Source organism: Aethalodelphis obliquidens, unplaced genomic scaffold (assembly GCF_003676395.1).
Source record: "Aethalodelphis obliquidens isolate GAN/ISIS:26980383/991018 unplaced genomic scaffold, ASM367639v1 scaffold48, whole genome shotgun sequence".
NCBI classification, from domain to species: Eukaryota; Metazoa; Chordata; class Mammalia; order Artiodactyla; family Delphinidae; genus Aethalodelphis; species Aethalodelphis obliquidens.
In genome coordinates this window covers 12,520,157-12,545,603 of record NW_020837992.1, presented here as the reverse complement: position 1 = coordinate 12,545,603, position 25,447 = coordinate 12,520,157, and the positions used below count along the sequence as shown (strand labels likewise).

The 25,447-nt window shown below is 38.0% G+C and overlaps 1 protein-coding gene across 1 annotated transcript in view; it reads left to right on the top strand.

Moving 5' to 3' along the window:
- Positions 1 to 25,447, top strand: part of HMCN1 (hemicentin 1) — a 525,244-nt gene that overhangs the window by 432,217 nt on the left and 67,580 nt on the right. Inside the window, exons 86-93 of the mRNA XM_027083004.1 lie at positions 846 to 927; positions 4,849 to 5,118; positions 5,799 to 5,969; positions 6,103 to 6,273; positions 21,437 to 21,607; positions 21,781 to 21,951; positions 22,597 to 22,767; positions 22,925 to 23,095. Coding sequence (XP_026938805.1) covers positions 846 to 927; positions 4,849 to 5,118; positions 5,799 to 5,969; positions 6,103 to 6,273; positions 21,437 to 21,607; positions 21,781 to 21,951; positions 22,597 to 22,767; positions 22,925 to 23,095 — 1,378 coding nt within the window. The remainder of the gene's footprint in view (positions 1 to 845; positions 928 to 4,848; positions 5,119 to 5,798; positions 5,970 to 6,102; positions 6,274 to 21,436; positions 21,608 to 21,780; positions 21,952 to 22,596; positions 22,768 to 22,924; positions 23,096 to 25,447) is intronic.

The window sequence follows — 25,447 nt, the reverse complement described above, 5'->3', positions numbered from 1 at the left end:
ATCAATATTAATACTAATACTAATTTTTTTCCACCATACAATTTCAGATTCCTAACCCTGTACCTTCAACCCTGAAACTCTTTCAGGTTCCATTTACAGTTTCCTACTAGAAATCTCTATTTGGATAATGCATTGATACCCTGATTAAACAACTAAATCATCTGTCTCTCTCCTCCCACCCTCCTCCACTTCCTTCAATTCAGTTCCTCTTAACTGACTTACTCTTTCTATTAACAAGACCAGAATTCTTCTGTTCACAAGACCTTAGCAAAATCTGTGTCTCTAGTCATCAAATCTAAACTCATGTGGTCCTTATTTTCTATAATATATATGTATAAATTTGTGACTTACATTCTGTGATTTGTCATCATTAATAATTAGTTCCTCACTTTCTTTCCTACATTTCAAGCTTTCTAAATGGAGGCTAAGCTTAATGTTTTTTTTTAACAACCCCCATAAGAAAGAACTAGATATTCGTTGATTTGTTCTGATTATTTAATGCTTTTTAAGCTATCTATAAGAATAGTGTTGGCATTTTTCTTTAATGAGATAATTTTGGATAAATGATTGTAAAAAATGTGATTTTCTGCTTAGGTTTCCTGCCAGTCATTGTTCCCTGAGAGCAATGATACGTTGTTCAGAAAAAAATTAAGCTAGGAATTTCTTTCTCTTCTTTTCTTTAAAAAAAAAAAATCTATGTGGTTAAATATAGGTAAGTTTTTCTATTTCCATTGAAATACCGTCTCAAAAACAAAATTGCATATAAACAAGCATCATGGTAATAAAAAGTGATTTGCGCTGTTCTATAGGCACATATTTTTATAAAACACTGCTTATTTCCGTAGAATGAAGATGCCGGTGACTATACATGTGTAGCTACCAATGAAGCTGGGGTGGTGGAGCGCAGCATGAGTCTGACTCTGCAGAGTAAGCTGCTTAATCAAACTCTAATTAAACACTTGTTTTAAGAAATGTCCATTTAATTGTTCATTTCACTTCCTAGCAAGTACATTAATGGTAGCTTTCAGAGTCTGTCTAATTTACTTTTCTGCTGCTGATGGAGCAGCTGTTACCAAGCATAAGACTGATATAATTTTGCAATATATTTTATCTAACACATGCAGCTCACACTTGCAATTGCTCGGTAGCAGAGCCTTTTGTGTTGTTTGCAATATATTCAATCGAGTACCCTTCGTATAGCTCCTCACGGTTGTTGTAATGAACTTACAAAAATATCATTTTCTGGCACTTGAAAAATAAGTGTTGAAAATAAAGACTAATGTAAGTGAACTCAAGAGTGCTCCAGCTTGGGGCTTCCCTGGTGGCGCAGTGGTTGGGAGTCCACCTGCAGATGCAGGGGACACGGGTTCATGCCCCGGTCTGGGAAGATCCCACATGCCGCGGAGCGGCTGGGCCCGTGAGCCATGGCCGCTGAGCCTGCACGTCCGGAGCCTGTGCTCCGCAACGGGAGAGGCCACAACAGTGAGAGGCCCACGTACCGCAAAAAAAAAAGAGTGCTCCAGCTCGATTGCTGTCAATCTGCCGTGAAATAACTATGTGCTCCGAGCAGGATTATCATGTTCATGATGAAGGCCCTCAGTATAAACCATTGGAAGACAGGTTTTCATAATTAGAAAAACATGAAAGACTCCAATGGCTCCCTGGACAGTCCCCAGAACCACTTCAGGGGCTGACCCGAGAACAATGTTATTCGGTTGACAATTTAAGGAAATCAGCTTATTTTGAGACTAGGCTCAGTAATTAACAGGGTGAATTTATTTACATTTTCTTTATTCACTATTGAGAGATGCTGTAGACTAGCATTTACTAACAGCTGTTTGCCAAACTACTATATATATACCATATTTTCTTTATCCATTCATCCATTGAAAGACACACTCAGGTTGTTTGTATGTCTTGCTAAGACAATGTTTTATTAAAATACATATCTACCAAATGATAACTTTGTGGGGTGTCATTAGGAAAAAAGAGTGCCATGATTGAATAAGTCTGAGAAAAAAATAGATTAAACAAGGTTTATTCATTTATTAAATATATAAAGAGCACCTAGTATATGCCAAGCCCTGCTTAGGTGTACCAATTTCTTTACTGCAGATATTTCCAGAAATGTTAATATGCAGATGTGAGTTAGTTATAACTCAACAAGAGGAAAATATAATATTCTACATTTCCCAAAAAAAATGTTATTTCCATGAAACCTTCCTCACCCCTTTGTTGGGTGAGTGTAGGTAGGTCATCTCATGATTAATCTCTCCTGGAAGACTGTTCCACTGACAGTTTAAGAAAAGCTGCATTAGATTAGATTAGCTCATCTACATACTGACAATAAATTCATTGTAATAAATGAGGGATATAAAAAAAGCCAAAAATATAGTTTGTTTAAAATTAAGATTAAAGCACCAGAAGGAATGTTTTCATTTAGATAAAATGCTCGTATTTAACTGATCATTATGTGACTGATAGAATTAATTCAACTTTGAAAGATGTACATATGGAATTTTATTGTTGAATTAATTTATAGCCTTATGTGCAGTTGGAAATGTTCAAATGTGCAATCTAAATTAAGATTCTAAGTTTTATTTAACACTTTCTTTGGCCATAATAATATGAACAGACAAGCTCATCTATTCATTTTGTTGTTATTTAGTGTTACGTGATTAGTCTGAGGCATTTACTTTATTCAGCAACAGTTTATTGAATACATTATGTAATCTCATCACTGGGAGAGAAGGAAAAGCACCAGCCCTGAAAGTTCCTAGAGTGATGTTAATGTAAACATCAAGTAAGAAGGCAATTGTATAGGATGATGTGGGCATATATATGAATAATACATTAATAACACTCACTGAGGGATTCAAACCTCATATGAAATAATTACTTTTGTAAAAGACATGTCAGTGGTACCTTTACATAAAATACTAGCATAGTAATATCACAATAAAACACATTTTACTTCTGTTTTTGTTTTATGTTCCATCATTCCAGATACATTTCCTGGTCTATAATGTGCAGCCACTGCCTTGAATTATATGATTGCATTAACTCTCACTGAGCAAATCATTCCACCATTCAGTTCAGTCTCACTAAAACACCACTGTCATCCCGACATACTCTATCAAGAATAAGCACAATCCCCTTTGCTTACCTATTCAAACATAAACCCTTCTGATTTTCTTATAAGATTTTAACCAAATGTTTAATACCTGCATGCTACTGCTCTCCTGGATGAATCATTCTTTCAAAACTAAACCCATCTCTATGCTATTTCCTTCTCTCCAGGGAGCCTCCTTTCTGCTATATGTAATCTTACTCATTTTTAAAAATCCAGTCCAAGCTTCTTCTCCATGAAGTCTTTCATATTCTATCCTGACACTGTAGACCAGTATAAAGATAAACATTCTGTCAGCAGTTTTTTGCAATTCCTTTTACATTCTTTCCAACAGCTTTATTTGAATAGCTATCATCCAGATAATAGATACTGTTAACCTCTTCCTCCTTCTTGAAACTCCCTTTGGTTGCCAGGATACCCTTTTCTCCTGAGTTTCTTCAAGGAAGAAACTCAATTACAGGCTCATTTTCTGTCCATTTCTTAAATAATGATGTTGTAATAGTTTATGTCTTTGGATCTCTTCCTCTGATTTTAGACTCACTTCTGAAGCAATCTTATCCACTCATGAAAGACTCACAAATCTATATTTCTAGCCCATATCTCTATTCTGAGCTCTGGATATGAATATCCAACTGTGGTGTGGACATCTCCATTTGAATGTCCTACAGATATCTCAAGCTCAGCAGTTCTAAATGGATGCAAATTATCATTCCTTACTCCCTCCCAACAAATCTGTTCTATCTCCTATGTTCTGCTGGATTGCCCAAAGATATACTATATTGCCCAAATCAAAACCCTGTAGTCATCAATTCCTCCCTTTATTCCATACCATTCAATGGCTAAGTTCTATCACTCCCACCTTCTTAACAATTCTTGAATATTTTCCTTTTCCTCTTCATTTCCAGTGACATGCTTTTGTATGATCTGTTGAGTCACTATTGTTATGCTCCCAGATTACCACAATTTTACCTATTGTATACTAAATTCTATTCTACCTATTCTACTACCAAATTCTACAGGTAAATTATAGCACAGCTCAATAATGGGTTATTTGTCTGTCTTATAAGTGGACTGTTAGCTCCTTGAGGCTAGAAATTATATCTGTGCCCCCAGCATCTAGCACAATGCCTGGCAAAAAGTAGGTTCTTCATATATGTTTATTTAAGAATGATGACCACTGGTGAAAGAATAAGTTGATAATGAATCCCTACCTCAAAAATAATGTAAGGGAAAGAACTGAATGTTCACCATGTAAAACACAGACAAAAGCAATGATAGTAACAGCAACAGTACTAATAATATTGTGTGCTTACCTTGTTAACAATAACAATAGTCCTAATAATATTGTGTGCTTACCTTGGTGAAGAGCTGTGCTTACATCATCTTAGTCGAGTCAAACAAGATCCTGTGAACTAGGGACCATTTTTAAGGACACAATGATTCAAAAAGGTAGTAAAGAGCAGAGACAAAATTTGAATCCAGAAAAGCATGACTGCAGAGCCCATGCTCTAGGCTAGACTGCTTGGGGATTTTAAATTTTTGCCATTTACTAAATAAAACATTCTATCAATAGCCATTACAACCTTAATAGTTGAGAAGCTACAGTGTATTAAAAAATCAGCCTAACTTTTTTCAAAATAATGTTACTATATAATATGGCTTAAAATGTTAATATGATTCCACAAAAGCTAAGAAATACTACGTGCTTTTTTCCATAGGTCCTCCTGTTATCACTCTTGAGCCAATAGAAACTATTATTAATGCTGGTGGCAAAGTCGTCTTGAATTGTCAGGCAACTGGAGAGCCTCATCCAACCATTACATGGTCCCGTCAGGGGCACTCTATCCCCTGGGATGAGCGAATTAATGTGTTGTCCAACAACTCATTATATATCACCGCCGCTCAGAAAGAAGATACATCCGAATATGAATGTGTTGCTCGAAACTTGATGGGTTCTGTCCTTGTCAGAGTGCCAGTAATAGTCCAGGGTGAGTGTGATTCGTTCGCCCTGGGATATTCATGTTAAACAGCACCTGGAGTGATCGAAATCATAAAAATCATTAAGCATCTTAGTCCAAGTCTCCTCTACCTTTAAGATACTTCTAGATTATAGGGCTAGGACAAAAATCACATCACAAACTGAAAGGACTGAAACAATACAGATGAGAGCTGCAGAATACCACGTTAATAATTCAAAATCCCGAACTGAATTTTGTATTCAAAACTAGCTTAAATTTATTCTCAAAAATCAATGCATATTTTTGCTTTAAAGAATGACTTATTTCCAAACGGTAAATAGCATATAAATTTCTTGGTCACTGACTCTTTCAACAGCCATGTCCAGATGAGTCAGGACTGGAGCTGGGAAGAAACCCTAGTTAGCAGTTTGAAGTTCTTCTCTCTTGCTTAGGTTTTTTTTTTTTTTTTAACATCTTTATTGGGGTATAATTGCTTTACAATGGTGTGTTAGTTTCTGCTTTATAACAAAGTGAATCAGTTATACATATCTTGCTTAGGTTTTAATTTTACAATAAAGAAGAGCTTCCATAAGCAATCTCTCAGCCTTCATAGATTCAGCGCTAGACCCAGTGCATATCTTAAATGAAATCTGACTTAACAATTTTTTTACTTACAAAAACAGAGACCAAGTACAATGTTTTACTTGCAGTTCATGGTGGCTTTTCCCAGTGGTCAACCTGGAGATCCTGCAGTGTCACCTGTGGGAAAGGCATCCAAAAGAGGAGTCGTGTGTGCAACAACCCCTCTCCAGCCAATGGCGGGAAGCCTTGCCAGGGATCGGATTCAGAAATGCGGAACTGTCAACATAAGCTGTGTCCAGGTAAACCTCTTTATTCACCGGACAGGCACGTATTCAGTAGATACTCATTTCTGTTCCCTAACTATGGCTTGTCTCACTATTAGTTCTTTCAACTGAAATATATCTAATGGTGTAATGTGTCACCTTTGGATAGTGGATGGTAACTGGTCAGAGTGGAGCCCTTGGGAAGAATGCACAAGGAGCTGCGGACATGGCAACCGAACCAGGACCAGAACTTGCAATAATCCATCAGCTCAGCATGGTGGGCAGCCATGTGAAGGGAATGCTGTGGAAATAATCATGTGCAACATTAGACCTTGCCCAGGTGAGAATCCACCAATAAGCAAAACTTGCATCTTTCTAACTCCTACAAAGGAGTTATAATTACCTTTTCTTCTTTATTGTGAAGAGATGTTATGGCCTCAACCCTTGAACATATTCATTTTCTGTGTTCTTAGTCCTGTCTCATGGATGAACTTGTGAAGGTATGACATTAATCAGTGTTACATCAAATACCTGATATAACTGAACATGATAAAAGGCTCTAAACTGTGGTGTATTTTTAATCATGTAGATTTAATCAAATTAATGGAATTTTAGAGATAATGAGGACCTTAGATAACAGCTAATCCAGTCATTCGTTTTCACATGAAATAAATGAAGCCTAGAGAGGTTAAAGACCTGCCCAGAAACACACAGCTGGTGAGGAGTAAAATAATATTAGCTACCATTCATTTAATATGTGTCATGTGCTAGGAACCATGCTCATCAGTACTTTATCTACATGTTGTTTTTGACTTTGTGAAACAACACTACAACATAGGTATTTTAGGGTTCTAGGTATCTTCACTGTAAGAACCTTTGCTGCAGGCAGTTTTGCTGCACAACTAAACAGACCGTAAGACAATTTTGTTGTAGAAGATAAAATAATAAAGATAAAATAAAAGAGGAACATTTAAAAGGATATAATTAAGATGAAAAATTAAAAACAAAATTTTTAAAACATTTTGTCATGAAAAATGAAAATACAGAAAATATTTGAATACATTTAAAATGTGTGTAAATTCATGTTATAGTTGTATTGGGGTATGTCTTAGAAAACGATGATACTTCCTTTCTCAGAGTTGATCATTAAGGATTCAGGATCTTTTGTTGGACATAAATTCTTTTTGATATACAAAAAATCTGCTGTAAGTCTTTTCAGATATCCCTGAATGTAGAATGAACAGACGAGGGATGCCATTTCTTATCAATATATGTAACATACATAACTGGTCCTACATATCTGGACTACATTTAAATGTTCCATCACAATTTCAGTCCTTATATTTCACCAAATCATCTAAGCCAGATTCTCTCCCAAATACCAAAATTCTGGCTACATAGTGTTCTCCACTATCAAATAGCAAAAAATTTCACCATTTTCAAGAAACTTACCGGGAAGCATGTAACCGTTTCCTTTTGCTGCGATAAGAGGAGCTTGATTCTTTTGCCTCCAACTTCTAATATTGTGTGATAGATTTTATAAAGACAGCTTGGAGAGCAATCTGTAGTATCTGAATTAGCTAAAGAATCGATAATTAATGCTCTTGAAGACCGTTATGAATTACTAGCCGCCCCTTTTATATTTGCCATAGCTTGGTAAACTTTTGCTTTTGACAGGTGAGAGGGATGACTGTGCTCACCAAAGGATTTGCAAACTGATATATTATCATTTTAGTATAGTATGCGATCTGGCTTTACACGCTCTCATTTCACATTTCCAGTAAGTTTTCTTATCACCGTATTTTCTATCAAGTCATTATACATAGTTGTTATCATCCACTATTTTAAGACCCTCACATCTGCTCGTCACTGTAGTGACCATTATGAGGCCTAAGATGTATATAATATAAAAATGGGAGCACTGAGTCAGTGGAGAAATGAAACCACTGTCAACTAGTTGAAACCAAACTGTCGAACCTGTTGATCATTGTTTTATCTTTCACAGCAAAATTGCCTTACAGCCAATTAGTTGGTGGCAAAACTGTTTGGGGCAAATTTCTTACAGTGAATATACTGGGTGTGGTATATTAGGGCTCTTTCAGGTTAAAGTGACAGAAATCAAACTTAAATACGTAGCTTACATAGAAAATTCTACTTTCAGGTATGATTGAATCCAGGGATTTGGCTAATGTTTTTACTAGCATGTTTTCACTAGCATGTTTTCCATCTCTCATCTCTGCTTTCCTTTCTCTGCCTTTGTTTCTCCATTAAACTCTTTCCATGTGGTGGGAAATATGACTTCCGTCAGCTGGCTCACAGCGGCCTTATAATCTAAGGCCTCAGAGGAAAAAAGTTCCTCTCTCTCTCTCATAATTTGTATCAGCCTCTGCGAAAGAACCCTCTTTGATTTTGTTTGGGTCCCAGGCTCACCTCTGAACTCAGGTAGTCCAGGAGAAGGATACTGCTCTGAGAGCCAGCTTGGGCTAGTTGCCCACCTTGTATCAAGAGGGGCAAGGTTTCTTGTTTGACAGCCTGAAAGAAATCATATGGAATAGAAGAGTGGCTGTTAATTCATTCTTTTAATCATTCATTCATCCAACAGATACTTATTGAGCACCATTCTAACTGCTGTAATTAGAATATCATTCAGATATTGATAAGCATACAGGACAAACTCAAAGAGTTGAAGTGATAGAGCATAACTGGGAGAGCCACCTTAGCTGAGATGGTCTAAAAAAGGGATATTGACAAACAAAAATGAGTAGTAGTTACCTCTGCATTGGATATTGCATTCTATTGTACAGAAAAGGAAACTAAGATTCAGAAAATATATGATAATTAATTCATTGAGGTTACACACCTACTAAAAGTGAATTAAGGATTTGAACCCAGGTCTGTCTGATTCCCAAGCCAATTTGCTTAGATCCTGGGTATCTTGATTTGCAGTTCAGAACTTCTATTACGTTACAAAAATTAATTAACTGTTATGAAATCTTAAACCAAAAGCCAAGTTTTTTTAATCTTGAAAAATTAGAAATCTAATTATAATAGAATAATATATCAAAGTAAAAAGAACCAGAAATACTGGATTAGAGCAACCTTTGTACAGTTTGTCAGCTATGATATCTAATGTCTATATAATGAAAAGCTAAATGATATTAGTAAATGTCATAAAACAAAAGTCAGGATTTTTTTTCTCTTCATGTTGAGTAACTATTGGCTTACTGTTGTTTTGCTCAGTTTTCTGTTGGTTTACTGTTCTTCTGTCTTTCTTTGGTTATCTCCCATCCTCTATATTGATTGAATTTAGCTGTTATTTTGGCATATTGTCAGTGGTGTTCTGGATCTTGCCACTGAGAGCATGTATCTCTTCCCACTGAGAGTTTAGTGACATCATATTAGTAGGTAGATATTGACCACAGTGGGAGTGTTTGGCACCACAAAAATTGCAGATGCTATAACTCAGAGTTATACTCCCTACTACTCCCTCCCTACTCCCAGAGAGCTGGTTGTTAAACATTTATCAGTATACCACTGCAAAATGGGCAAATAGCCAAAGATAGTCTTTTTCATCCAGGGGGTATGTCAGCACCTTAGGGACTGAAGAGATTTTCTTTTTATACATGGTTGGATTCAACTTGCTAATATTTTGTTGAGAATTTTTACATCTACGTTCATGAGAGATATTGGCCTGTAGTTTCCTTTTCTTATAATGTCTTTGTCTGGTTTTGGTATTAGGGTAACGCTGGTCTCATAGAATGAGTTAGGAAGTAGTCTCTCTGCTTCTGTCCTCTGAAAGAAAGGTAGAGAATTGGTATAATTTTTTCCACAAACATTTGGTAAAATTCAGCAGGGAACCCATCTGGTACTGGTGTTTTCTGTTTTGGAAGGTTATTAATTATTGGTTCAATTTCTTTAATATATCCCCCCTCTTTTATTTCTGATATTAATAATTTGTATTCTCTCTCTTTTTTTCTTGGCTAGCCTGGCTAGAGGCTTATTGATTTTATGATCTTTTCAAAGAACCAGCTTTGGGTTTCATTGATTTTTATCTATTGATTTCCTACTTTCATTTTCACTGATTTCTGCTCTAATTGTTACTGTTTCTTTTCATCTTACTTTGGATTTAATTTGCTCTTCTTTTTTAGTTTCCTAACGTAGAAATGTAGATAATTTATTTTGATCTTCTTTTCTAATATATGCATTCAATGCTATGAACTTCCCTCTAAGCATTACTTTTGCTGCATCCCACAAATTTTGATAACTTATGTTTTCATTTTCATTTAATTCAAAATATTTTTAATATCTCTTTAGATTTCTTCTTTGACCTAGGTATTATTTAGTAGTGTGTTGTTTAGTCTCCACATACTTGGGGACTTTGCAGCTATCTTTCTGTTATTGATTTCTAGCTTGATTCCATTGTGATCTGAGAGCAGACATTATATGATTTCTATTCTTTTAAATTTGTTAAAGTGTATTTTATGGCTCAGAATGTGTTCTACCTTGGTGAATGTTCCATGTGAGTCTGAGAAGAATGTTTATTCTGCTGTTGTTGGATGAAATAGTATATAGATGTCAACTACATCCAGTTGATTGATGTTGTTCTTGAGTTCAGTCATTTCCTTACTGATTTTCTGCCTGCTGGATCTGTCCATTTCTGATAGAGGAGTATTGGAGTCTCTGTCTATTATGGTGGATTCATCCATTTCTCTTTGAAGTTCTGTTAGTTTTTGCCTCACATGGTTTAATGAGATTTTCTTTTAGTAAAAATTTGTGCTTAATCAAACTTACAGAAAAGTTGCAAGAATTGTACAAGGAACTTCTGTATACCCCTACCCAGATTCACCTATTGTGTATATTTCCTAAAACAAGAACATTCTCTTTTATAAACAGTTATCAAAATCAAGAAATTTAACATTCATACAATACTAATTAAGTCTTATTACCTAATCCACAGTTCACATTAAAATTTTATTAGTTGTCCCAGTCATATATGCTTCATAACTCTTTTTCCCACTGCAAGATCTAGTCCAGGATCACACTTGTGTTTATGTGTCAAGTCTCTTTAGTCCCTTTCAACTGGAACAATTCCTTAGTCGCTTTTTACCTTTTATGGCCTTGCTATTTTTTAAGTATACAGGCTAATCATTTTGTAAAAGAGTTTCCATTTAGATGTGTCTGATATTTATTCATGATTAGATTCAGGTTTTGCATTTTGGCAGAAACATCACAGAAATGGTTTTGTGTCCTTCTCAGTGCATCATATGAGATAGTGTATGATGTCAGAATTTGTCCCAAGCTGGTGATGTTAACTTTGTTCAGTTGTTTAAAGTGGTGTCTTCCACTGTGTCGTTACTATTTTTACCTTTGTAACTAATAAGTATTTTGTAGGGAAACTTTAAGACTCCATAAACATCTTGTTTCTTATCAATCTTTTATCTACTAGTTTTAGCATCTACTTATGATTTATTTTTGTTTTAAATCAGTTATTGCTATGATCTTACAAAACATTTATAACTCCATCATATCTTCTACATCTATTATTGGCTTTCTTTTTTTTTTTAATTGCATTTTTTGTTTGTTTTTTTTGCTCTTTGGCCATGACGTGCACCATGTGGGATCATAGTTCCCAATCAGGGATTGAACCCACACCCTCTGCATTGGAAGCACAGAATCTTAACCACTCGAATGCCAGGGAAGTCCCCTACTGGCTTTCTATTGTAAGAAAGAATTTTCTTTCTCTTTCTCCTTTTTTTTCAGTTATATCAGTAAGAACTCAAATATCATTTCATTCAGTGGTTTATAATGCACTACTGTCTTCATTTATTGTGATGCACAAATTGTCCTAGATTTGGTTAGTGGAGATCCCTTGAGGGATCCTAGCTTCAGTGTCCTCTTGATATGTCCCCATCATTTCATGAACACTTCGACTTTCTGGTACGAAATGATATTTTAGGCCTATCTTGTCCTCCCCCAGTTAGAAGATATTTCTAAACTGACAATCCTCCCTCTAAAAAAGATGGGTATCTTCTGGGGTAGGGCATCCTGCTGCCATTTGAGTCAATCATAAAAAATATATTGTTACAGATAAAGAATGAGCTTTTTTTAAGTGTTATTCTGAAAATCGTTGAGAACTTTGAGTGAAGAATAGCAGTACTAGCTCAGAGCTCACACTCATGTAATACTGTGTGTCTTACACTGCTCAAGGACTTTTCATCTATCAACTCATTATTCCTCATGCCCATCCTAATAAGGTAGGTTCTTTGCTTATCCATATATGGCAGATGGTGAAACTAGGCGCACAGAAGCCAAGTAACTTGTCAAGGATCGTACAGCTAGTAAGGGCAGAGTGGTTATTCAGGCCCAGGGCATCTGCTCCAGGATCCCTGCTCATAAGCTCTCCTACCTTTCCAGAATCACAACTGCAACATAGTATAACAACCAACTCGTCTATTATATTTTACTTTTTTTTTCAATGTACTAATTCCTCCATAGCTGTTTTCTTTTGTATTATATTATTTAGATACCATGATGTTTTATGCCTTCTCTGGTTTATATTGTCTTTCCTCTTTTTTCTTGCTATTGTTCCACTCACATCAAAGAAACATTTCAACTCTACCGCATTTTATGCCATGAAATTTAATTTTGGTTAGGGTTTTCTGTATTGATTTTAAAAAATTAAAGGATCTTAAGCTGGAAACTTCTATTCATATATAATAGAAACTACACAGATAATAAATGAACAAATGTCACCTAATTGTGGTCCTCCAAAAAATGCATGTATCATAAGTCTTTATATTGTAAGAGATAAAGACTTTTGTTAACCAACAGCCTTGGAAATAGAACATATTAAAATGATTGGAATGGCAGAATTTTGAAATCCCATAGTCCATATATAAGAACCATGAGCATCAGTAATCTGAATTAATAAAGAAGTAGTCTTGAGTAATATTTGCCATTTAATTAAAGGCCTTCTTCTTTCCTTTTATGTTTAGTCAAATAACTTTTAGTGCAGATTCTTGTCAGGTGAAATAAATTTGTGTGACTCTGTCTAAAAAGTATACGAATATGTAGTCAGTTCAACTAGAAAACAGTTAATTAAAAGAAAATTCAAGATGTGTTTTAAAATATTTTCTAAACAAAGCAACCAAATGATAATTCCATTCCTTGTTTTTCAACTTATTCTTATAGACTGGGTTAAGAGAATATTTAGACAAGACCTTACAGCCCTATGGTTCATATCTTGGTTAAACTGGGTGACCACAACAACAAACTTTTTGAGCCCTACATCTAGAAAATACCCCTCAACAAAACTATGACCTGATACTGACTTATACATAAGAGAAACCATAATGTTGATTCTCAGCCCCTGCACCTGGTAGGAAACATAATGTTGTTTCAGTCTTGTGGTCAGATGGTGTAATATGTTAGTAACCAAAAGGAAGGCCTTAATATCATTCCTTGGAAACTCCTGGTCAATTTTTACTGTTGTTTAGGAAGCTGGTGAGTGTGTTATTCAGAACTCTTAATTCATGAATATTATGTAATGGGGAAAATTTTTCAAAGAGTTACAACTGTGCAAATTATCATGTTGTTGAAAAGTCCAAGTACATTTTAAATGTGAAGGTGAATCAGGCTTAAAGATGTGGCCTTGCAGTCTGGGGTCCAGCTTATCATTATGGAGACATTTGTATTGTCCATAACCGTATCTAGATTTGTTATACAGCTTTGCTTCTTAGCTTCTGGTCCCTTCCACTTTCTCCAGAGCTTAGAGTACAAATACTTAGCTACGGGTAAAAGCTCAGATTTTATTTACATATAGTAGTTTGATTAAATTAAATTAAATTAAATTTTTTTGGGGGGTGCTCTTTTTTTTACATCTTTATTGGAGTATAATTGCTTTAAAATGGTGTGTTAGTTTCTGCTTTATAACAAAGTGAATCAGTTATACATATACGTATGTTCCCATATCTCTTCCCTCGTGCGTCTCCCTCCCTCCCACCCTCCCTATTCCACCCCTCCAGGCGGTCACAAAGAACCGAGCTGATCTCCCTGTGCTATGTGGCTGCTTCCCACTAGCTATCTACCTTATGTTTGATAGTGTATATATGTCCATGCCTCTCTCTCGCTTTGTCACAGCTTCCAATTCCCCCTCCTCATATCCTCAAGTCCATTCTCTAGTAGGTCTGTGTCTTTATTCCTGTCTTACCCCTAGGTTCTTCATGACATTTTTTTTTCTTAAATTCCATATATATATGTTAGCATACGGTATTTGTCTTTCTCTTTCTGACTTACTTCACTCTGTATGACAGATCTAGGTCTATCCACCTCATTACAAATAGCTCAATTTCATTTCTTTTTATGGCTGAGTAATATTCCATTGTATATATGTGCCACATCTTCTTTATCCATTCATCCGATGGTGGACACTTAGGTTGTTTCCATCTCCGGGCTATTGTAAATAGAGCTGCAATGAACATTTTGGTACATGACTCTTTTTGAATTATGGTTTTCTCAGAGTATATGCCCAGTCGTGGGATTGCTGGGTCATATGGTAGTTCTATTTTTGGTTTTTTAAGGAACTTCCATACTGTTTTCCATAGTGGCTGTATCAATTTACATTCCCACCAACAGTTCAAGAGGGTTCCCTTTTCTCCACACCCTCTCCAGCATTTATTGTTTATAGATTTTTTGATGATGGCCATTCTGACCAGTGTGAGGAGATACCTCACTGTAGTTTTGATTTGCATTTCTCTAATGATTAATGATGTTAAGCATTCTTTCATGTGTTTGTTAGCAGTCTGTATATCTTCTTTGAAGAAATGTCTATTTAGGTCTTCTGCCCATTTTTGGATTGGGTTGTTTGTTTTTTTGTTATTGAGCTGCATGAACTGCTTATAAATTTTGGAGATTAATCCTTTGTCACTTGCTTCATTTGCAAATATTTTCTCCCATTCTGAGGGTTGTCTTTTGGTCTTGTTTATGGATTCCTTTCCTGTGCAAAAGATTTGAAGTTTCATTAGGTCCCATTTGTTTATTTTTGTTTTTATTTCCATTTCTCTGGGAGGTGGGTCAAAAAGGATCTTGCTCTGATTTATGTCATAGAGTGTCCTGCCTATGTTTTCCTCTAAGAGTTTGATAGTTTCTGGCCTTACATTTAGGTCTTTAATCCATTTTGAGCTTATTTTTGTGTATGATGTTAGGAAGTGATCTAATCTCATACTTTTACATGTACCTGTCCAGTTTTCCCAGTAAGACTTATTGAAGAGGCTGTCCTTTCTTCACTGTACATTCCTGCCTCCTTTATCAAAGATAAGGTGACCATATGTGCGTGGGTTTATCTCTGGGATTTCTATCCTGTTCCATTGATCTATCTTTCTGTTTTTGTGCCAGTACCATACTGTCTTGATTACTGTAACTTTGTAATATAGTCTGCAGTCAGGGAGCCTGATTCCTCGAGCTCCATTTTTCTTTCTCAAGATTGCTTTGGCTTTTTGGGGTCTTTTTTGTTTCCATACAAATTGTGAAATTTTTTGTTCTAGCTCTGTGAAAAATGCCACTGGTAGTTTGATAGGGATTGCATTGAATCTGTAGATTGTTTTGGGTAGTAGAGTCACTTTCACAATGTTGATTCTTCCAATCCAAGAACATGGTATATCTCTCCATCTATTTGTATCATCTTTAATTTCTTGCATCAGTGTCTTATAGTTTTCTGCATACAGGTCTTTTGTCTCCTTAGGTAAGTTTATTCCTAGATATTTTATTCTTTTTGTTGCAATAGTAAATGGGAGTGTTTTCTTGATTTTACTTTCAGATTTCTCATCACTAGTGTATAGGAATGCCAGAGATTTCTGTGCATTAATTTTGTATCCTGCTATTTTACCAATTCATTGATTAGCTCTAGTAGTTTTCCGGTAGCATCTTTAGGATTCTCTATGTAGAGTATCATGTCATCTGCAAACAGTGACAGCTTTATTTCTTCTTTTCCGAGTTGGATTCCTTTTATTTCCTTTTCTTCTCTGATTGATGTGGCTAAAACTTCCAAAACTATGTTGAATAAGAGTGGTGAGAGTGGGCAACCTTGTCTTGTTCGTGATCTTAGTGGAAATGCTTTCAGTTTACCACCATTGAGGACGATGTTGGCTGTGGGTTTGTCATATATGGACTTTATTATGTTGAGGAAAGTTCCCTTTACGGCTACTGGAGGGTTTCTATCAAAAATGGGTGTTGAATTTTGTCGAAAGCTTTCTCTGCATCTATTGAGATGATCATATGGTTTTTCTCCTTCAATTTCTTAATATGGTGTATCACGTTGATTGATTTGCATATATTGAAGAATGCTTGCATTCCTGGAATAAACCCCACTTGATCATGGTGTATGATCCTTTTAATGTTCTGTTGGATTCTGTTTGCTAGTATTTTGTTGAGGATTTTTGCATCTATGTTCATCAGTGATATTGGCTGGTAGTTTTCTTTCATTGTGACATCCTTGTCTGGTTTTGGTATCAAGGTGATGGTTGCCTCGTAGACTGAGTTTGGGAGTGTTCCTCCCTCTGCTATATTTTGGAAGAGTTTCAGAAGGATAGGTGTTAGCTCTTCTCTAAATGTTGGATAAAATCTCCCTGTGAAGCCATCTGGTCCTGGGCCTTTGTTTGTTGGATGATTTTTAATCACCGTTTCAATTTCACTGCTTGTGATTGGTCTCTTCTTATTTTCTATTTCTTCCTGATTCAGTCTTGGCAGGTTGTGCATTTCTAAGAATTTGTCCATTTCTTCCAGGTTGTCCATTTTATTGGCATAGAGTTGCTTGTAGTAATCTCTCATGATCTTTTGTATTTCTGCAGTGTCAGTTGTTACTTCTCCTTTTTCATTTCTAATTCTATTGATTTGAGTCTTCTCCCTGTTTTTCTTGATGAGTCTGGCTAATGGTTTATCAATTTTGTTTATCTTCTCAAAGAACCAGCTTTTAGTTTTATTGATCTTTGCTATCGTTTCCTTCATTTCTTTTTCATTTATTTCTGATCTGATTTTTATGATTTCTTTCCTTCTGCTAGCTTTGGGTTTTTTTTGTTCTTTCTCTAATTGCTTTAGGTGCAAGGTTATGTTGTTTATTCAAGATGTTTCCTGTTTCTTAAGGTAGGCTTCTATTGCTATAAACTTCCCTCTTAGAACTGCTTCTGCTGCATCCCATAGGTTTTGGGTCATCATGTCTCCATTGTCATTTGTTTCTAGGTATTTTTTAATTTCCTCTTTGATTTCTTCAGTGATCACTTCGTTATTAAGTAGTGTATTGTTTAGCCTCCATGTGTTTGTATTTTTTACAGATCTTTTCCTGTAATTGATATATAGTCTCATAGCGTTGTGGTTGGAAAAGATACTTGATACAATTTCAGTTTTCTTAAATTTACCAAGGCTTGATTTGTGACCCAAGATATGATCTGTCCTGGAGAATGTTCCATGAGCACTTGAGAAAAATGTGTATTCTGTTGTTTTTGGATGAAGTGTCCTATAAATATCAATTAAGTCCATCTTGTTTAATGTATCATTTAAAGCTTGTGTTTCCTTATTTATTTTCATTTTGGATAATCTGTCCATTGGTGAAAGTGGGGTGTTAAAGTCCCCTACTATGAATGTGTTACTGTTGATTTCATCTTTTATGGCTGTTAGTATTTGCCTTATGTATTGAGGTGCTCCTATGTTGGGTGCATAAATATTTACAATTGTTATATCCTCTTGGATCGATCCCTGGATCATTATGTAGTGTCCTTCTTTGTCTCTTCTAATAGTCTTTATTGTAAAGTCTATTTTGTCTGATATGAGAATTGCTACTCCAGCTTTCTTTTGGTTTCCATTTGCATGAAATATCTTTTTCCATCCCCTTACTTTCAGTCTCTATGTGTCTCTAGGTCTGAAGTAGGTTTCTTGTAGACAACATATATATGGTTCTTGGTTTTGTATGCATTCAGACAATCTGTGTCTTTTGGTGGGAGTATTTAGTCATTTTACATTTAAGGTTATTATCGATATGTTGTTCCTATTCCCATTTTCTTAATGGTTTTGGGTTTGTTATTGTAGGTCTTTTCCTTCTCTTGTGTTTCTTGCCTAGAGAAGTTCCTTTAGCCTTTGTTGTAAAGCTGGTTTCATGGTGCTGAACTCTCTCAGCTTTTGCTTGTCTGTAAAGGTTTTAATTTCTCCATTAAATCTGAATGAGATCCTTGCTGGGTACAGTAATCTTGGTTGCTGATGTTTCTCCTTCATCACTTTAGATATGTCCTGCCACTCCCTTCTGGCTTGCAGAGTTTCTGCTTAAAGATCAGCGGTTAACCTTATGGGGATTCCCTTGTGTGTTATTTGTTGTTTTTCCCTTGCTGCTTTTAATATGCTTTCTTTGTATTTAATTTTTGACAGTTTGATTAATATGTGTCTTGGCGTATTTCTCTTTGGATTTATCCTGTATGGGACTCTCTGTGCTTCCTGCACTTGATTAACTATTTCCTTTCCCATATTAGGGAAGTTTTCAACTATCATCTCTTCAAATATTTTCTCAGTCCCTTTCTTTTTCTCTTCTTCTTCAGGGACCCCTATAATTCGAATGTTGGTGCGTTTAATGTTGTCCCAGAGGTCTCTGAGACTGTCCTCAGTTCTTTTCATTCTTTTTTCTTTATTCTGCTCTGCAGTAGTTATTTCCACTATTTTATCCTCCAGGTCACTTATCCATTCTTCTACCTCAGTTATTCTGCTATTGATCCCTTCTAGAGTATTTTTCATTTCATTTACTGTGTTGTTCATCGTTGCTTGTGTCATCTTTAGTTCCTCTAGGTCCCTGTTAAATGTTTCTTGCATTTTATCTATTCTATTGGCAAGATTTTGGATCATCTTTACTATCATTATTCTGAATTCTTTTTCAGGTAGACTGCCTATTTCCTCTTCATTTGTTAGGTCTGGTGGGTTTTTATCTTGCTCCTTCATCTGCTGTGTGTTTTTCTGTCTTCTCATTTTGCTTATCTTACTGTGTTTGGGGTCTCCTTTTTGCAGGCTGCAGGTTCATAGTTCCCGTTGTTTTTGGTGTCTGTCCCCAGTGGCTAAGGTTGGTTCAGTGGGTTGTGTAGGCTTCCTGGTGGAGGGGACTAGTGCCTGTGTTTTGGTGGATGAGGCTGTATCTTGTCTTTCTGGTGGGCAGGTCCACGTCTGGTGGTGTGTTTTGGGGTGTCTGTGGACTTATTATGGTTTTAGGCAGGCTCTCTAATGGGTGGGGTTGTGTTCCTGTCTTGCTAGTTGTTTGGCATAGGGTGTCCAGCACTGTAGCTTGCTGGTCGTTGAGTGGAGTTGGGTGGTGGTGTTGAGATGGAGATCTCTGGGAGATTTTCGCTGTTTGATATTATGTGGAGCTGGGAGGTCTCTTGTGGACCAGTGTCCTGAAGTTGGCTCTCCCACCTCAGAGGCACAACACTGACTCCTGGCTGCAGCACCAAGAGCCTTTCATCCACATGGCTCAGAATAAAAGGGAGGAAAAAGTAGAAAGAAAGAATTACTAGAAGAAAGGAAGGAAGGAAGGAAGGAGGGAAGGAAGGAAAAAAGAAAGAAAGAAAGAAGATAAAGTAAAATTAGATAAAGTAAGATAAAATGTTATTAAAATAAAAAATAATTATTAAGAAAACAAATTTAAAAAAACGGACGGATAGAACCCTAGGACAAATGGTGGAAGCAAAGCTATAGACAAAATCTCACACAGAAGCATACACATACACACTCACAAAAAGAGGAAAAGGGGGAAAAAAATCATAAATCTTGCTCTCAAAGTCCACCTCCTCTATTTGGGATGATTCGTTTTCTATTCATGTATTCCACAGATGCAGGGTACATCAAGTTGATTGTGGAGCTTTAATCCGCTGCTTCTGAGGCTGCTGGGAGAGATTTCCCTTTCTCTTCTTTGTTCGCACAGCTCCGGGGGTTCAGCTTTGGATTTGGCCCCATCTCTGCGTGTAGGTCTCTGGTGGGCGTTTGTTCTTCGCTCAGACAGGACGGGGTTAAAGCAGCAGCTGATTCGGGGGCTCTGGCTCACTCAGGCCGGCGGGGAGGGAGGGGCACGCAGTGCGGGGCGGGCCTGCGGCAGCAGAGGCCAGCGTGACGTTGCAGCAGCGTGAGGCGCGCCGTGCGTTCTCCCGGGGAAGTTGTCCCTGGATCCCAGGACTCTGGCAGTGGTGGCTGCACAGGCTCCCCGGAAGGGGGTGTGGATAGTGACCTGTGCTCACACACAGGCTTCTTGGTGGCGGCAGCAGCAGCCTTAGCGTCTCATGCCTGTCTCTGGGGTCCGCACTTTTAGCCGCGGCTTGCGCCTGTCTCTGGAGCTCCTTCAAGCAGCGCTCTTAATCCCCTCTCCTCGCGCACCAGGAAACCAAGAGGGAAGAAAAAGTCTCTTGCCTCTTCAGCAGGTCCAGACTTTTCCCCGGACTCCCTCCCGGCTAGCCGTGGTGCACTAACCCCTTCAGGCTGTGCTCACGCCGCCAACCCCAGTCCTCTTCCGGCGCTCCGACCGAAGCCCGAGCTTCAACTCCCAGCCCTGCCCTCCCCGGCGGGTGAGCAGACAAGCCTCTCGGGCTGGTGAGTGCCGGTCGGCACCTATCCTCTGTGTGGGAATCTCTCTGCTTTGCCCTCCGCACCCCTGTTGCTGCGCTCACCTCCGCGGCTCCGAAGCTTTCCCCCTCCGCCACCCGTAGTCTCTGCCCACGAAGGGGCTCCTCGTGTGTGTAAAACCTTTCCTCCTTCACGGCTCCCTCCCACTGGTGCAAATCCCGTTCCTATCCTTTTGTCTCTGTTTTTTCTTTTGCCCTACCCAGGTATGTGGGGAGTTTCTTGCCTTTTGGGAGGTCTGAGGTCTTCTGCCAGCATTCAGTTGGTGTCTGTAGGAGTTGTTCCACGTGTAGATGTATTTCTGGTGTATCTGTGGGGAGGAAGGTAATCTCCGCGACTTACTCTTCCACCATCTTCCCCTTGTCTCGCCTTAATTTTAATAAAATAGCCCCTTTGGGCTTCCCTGGTGGTGCAGTGTTTTGAGAGTCCGCCTGCCGATGCAGGGGACACGGGTTCATGCCCCGGTGTGGGAAGATCCCACATGCCGCGGAGCGGCTGGGCCCGTGAGCCATGGCCACTGAGCCTGTGCGTCCGGAGCCTGTGCTCCGCAACGAGAGAGGCCACAACAGTGAGAGGCCCGCGTACCGCAAAAAAAAAAAAAAAGAATAAAATAGTCCCTTTGAATAATTTAAAGCATTTATTTTGGCTCTAGGTATCCTTCTGAATTGCCTGATAGACACTAATTCTTATGAAAATGTAACCAGATGGGAAAGGAAGAACATCATTTGTTACTTTTCCTTTGGTTCAATTTCAGTTATTTTAGATTCTTGGGCTAATTTAACTCATTACTGAGTTATTTATTTGTATAATTTTGTTTCTTTTAACAAACATGGTTCTGTGACTTGAAACTCTGTCTCTTGGGATGTTTGCAGTTCATGGAGCATGGAGTACTTGGCAGCCTTGGGGTACATGCAGCATAAGTTGTGGGAAGGGTACCCAAACAAGAACAAGACTGTGCAATAACCCACCACCATCGTTTGATGGATCCTACTGTAATGGAGCAGAAACCCAGGTGCAAGTTTGCCATGAAAGACACTGTCCAGGTAAGATAAATACAATGTTTGTACCCTTAATAAAATAACATCTATCTCTGATCTAGGGAATATTTCAATAAGAATCATTGTCAATAAGAATATCACTCAACCTATCAATGCCCAGCGTTTAACTTGATCATTTTTAAGTAGTAACAGAGCACATACGTTTTTCTTTAACCCAGTTGATGGCAAGTGGGCCACTTGGACCAGTTGGAGTACCTGCACTGTGTCCTGTGGAGGAGGCGCCAGACAACGCACAAGGGACTGCTCTGATCCTGTTCCCCAGTATGGAGGCAACAAGTGTGAAGGGAGTGATGTGCAGAGTGATTTTTGCAATAGTGACTCTTGTCCAAGTGAGTGTTGGAAATAGTGAGTCAGCATTATACTTTCTTAAGTTTCATTATGGACTCAAGTCCTTAAAGTTATAATATAGTCTGTTACTTCATTTGTCTTCCTCTGGTTTAGGATATCAAAATGTTGCATGGTTGCTGTTTTGTCTAATACCATAGATGCCACTGATTTATATGGGCAGGGGCTATGTCCTGTTTCACGTGCTCTACAGGACCAGCTGCAGAGGGCAGGGACTAGGGCACCCTTCCACGCTAACTGGTAATGATGTTGATTCTTTTATGGAGGCAGACAGGTGGCTCTCTGCCTTAATTTAGTCACCAAGCTAGAATTTTAGACCATAGCAGTATTTGAACTGAATCCTGAATGTTATATCCTGAATGTTATAGCTGGACTCCTCAGAGATCTTTTCTCATTCCTATCCTCCAGCTCCTGGAAAACTCTAACGCTCAGTAAATGTAGGTTAAATGGAATTGCACAGTCACTGGAATGTATTCTGTTTCTAGTCAAACCAACAACCAAACCCCCTGCCTTTGGAATTTGCTTATTTATAGATTTGTGTGTTTCTTTTCAGTTCCTAGAGAGAGTCTTTCCATATTTTTTGGATGAATGTCATTCTTTAGCACTTCTCCAATGGTTCTGTGTTGTAGCTCATGGTAACTGGAGTCCTTGGAGTGGCTGGGGAATGTGCAGCCGGACGTGTAATGGGGGGCAGATGCGGCGGTACCGCACATGTGATAACCCTCGTCCCTCCAATGGAGGAAGAGCTTGTGGGGGCCCAGACTCCCAGATCCAGAGATGCAACACTGACATATGTCCTGGTGAGCTTCCCGACTCCTGGCAGTAGAACAAGTAAAGCATTTCTTTAGTGCCCATTGTAGTTCAGATCTTAAAATGGAAGTTGTATAGGCAGAGTTACCCTAGGTGTAGGTTTTAAAACCTATTTGTTAATGTCGACCATTCTATTCTTGTTCATAGTGGATGGAAGTTGGGGAAACTGGCATAGCTGGAGCTGGTGTTCTACCTCTTGTGGAGGAGGTGAAAAGACTCGAAAACGACAGTGTAATAATCCAGTACCATCCAAAAGTGGTCGCCCCTGCCTAGGAGATGCTACTCAGGTATCCAGATGCAATATACAAGCATGCCCAGGTAAGCAACTAAGTTAGACTTTGGCAGGACCACATTTACAGACTTTCCACAAATTGAAGAAAGGTGTCACTCTGAGCCCTCAAATTACAAAATAGCACCAACTCTGGGAGGAAGAAATAGGAAAAGTGCGCTTTTTTCCCCCCTCGTTGGTGCAGCTCTGCACCAAAGTTCATGCTGGATTTTAGTCTCTGATTGCCATCTTCCAGGCTCCCTTATAAAAGGAAATAGTCTGCACAGCCGTATAGTAGTCCTGGGCTTGAGGGGTAAAGGGGCATGGAAGAGTGGGAAAGCCAGGCTGAGATTCCAAGCGGAAAAATGACGGTGGGGTAGAAACTGAATATCTAATAGAAATACACAATTGGAGGCTGTTCTTTGACAGATGGAAATATGGAGAACATGAGTGTAGACAGTAAAATAGGGCAAATTCAGCTCAAGAAAAAAGATTAGGGGAAGTTCAACTACCATAATTCAAGTCAGTCATGAAATATGGCTAGATATTGTAAGTGATGCAAAAATTCAGAAGGAACAAAGTCAGAATTCTAGAACTCATGGACCTTAAAAAGAGTTTCTTGGAGGGCTTCCCTGGTGGCGCAGTGGTTGAGAGTCCGCCTGCCGATGCAGGGGACACGGGTTCGTGTCCCGGTCCGGGAAGATCCCACATGCTGCAGAGCGGCTGGGCCCGTGAGCCATGGCCGCTGGGCCTGTGCGTCCGGAGCCTGTGCTGCTCAACGGAAGAGGTCACAACACTGAGAGGCCCGTGTACTGCAAAAAAAAAAGTTTATTGGAGTCCCAAGAAATGGTGGATAATACTAAGGGTACTTATCTCAAAGGATAGGCTTCCTAAGTGCTATAAGAAGACCAAAAAGAATATTTTCACATTGTTGAAATATTGAGATACCACTGGACTTTCCAAAGGTTTAAGGTTGCCTTAGAAATAAAATATCCCTGAAAATCAAGAAGGCCCATTTGGCAGAGTGAGAGAAAGGAATTACATGAAAAGGTTTATAGGATGTAGGCATGCTGAAAGGGCAAATATCTATCAGTCAGATGTAACCATATCTTCTTTTTTTGGTATAAAAATACAATGAAGTTTTTAACTGATATTGTATCCTGAAATCTTGCTGAATTTGTCAGTTTATTTTTTAGTGGATTCCATGGAATTGTTTATATATAAGATCATGTCATCTTCAAATAGAGATAATTTTACTTCTTTTTCTTCCCACTGGATATGCCTTTTATTTGTTTTTCTTGCCTAATTGCCCTGGCTGGAAGGTCTCTTATAATGATGGATAGAGGTAATGAGAACAAATATCCTTATTTTTTCCTGATTAAGGAAGACAGCATCCTTTCTTTTACCATTAAGTATGATGTTAGATGTGGGTTTTTTCATAGATGTTCTTTCACATATGGAGGAAGTTCCTCAATTCATAGTTTGATGAATGATTTTATGATGAAAAGTGTTGATCTTGCCAAATGCTTTTTCTGTGTCTAATGAGGTGAGCATATGCTTTTCACTTATTAAATTTTGATATGATGTATTACATTAATTAATTTTTGGATGTTGAACCAACCTTGCATTCATGGAATAAATCCCACTTGGTCATGGTGATATTTTTTTTTATATGTTGATGGATAGCAGTTGCTACAATTTTATTGAGGGTTTTTACACCCATATTTGTAGGAGATATTGGTCTGTTGTTATCTTGTGATTTTCTTGGTTTTAGTATCAGAGTAATGCTGGCTTTATAAAAGGAGTTGGGAAGTGTCTTTTTTTTTTTTTTAACATCTTTATTGGAGTACAACTGCTTTACAATGGTGTGTTAGTTTCTGCTTTATAACAAAGTGAATCAGTTATACATATACATATGTTCCCATATCTCTTCCCTCTTGTGTCTCCCTCCCTCCCACCCTCCCTATCCCACCCCTGTAGGTGGTCACAAAGCACCAAGTTGATCTCCCTGTGCTCTGTGGCTGCTTCCCACTAGCTATCTGTTTTACGTTTGGTAGTGTATATATGTCCATGCCACTCTCTCACTTTGTCACAGCTTACCCTTCCCCCTCCCCATATCCTCAAGTCCATGCTCTAGTAGGTCTGTGTCTTTATTCCCATCTAACCCCTAGGTACTTCATGACCTTTTTTTTTTTTTTAAGATTCCATACATATATGTGTGCATACGGTATTTGTTTTTCTCTTTCTGACTTACTTCACTCCGTATGACAGACTCTAGGTCCATGTACCGCACTACAAATAACTCAATTTCGTTTCTTTTTATGGCTGAGTAATATTCCATTGTATATATATGCCACATCTTCTTTATCCATTCATCTGTCAGTGGACCCTTAGGTTGCTTC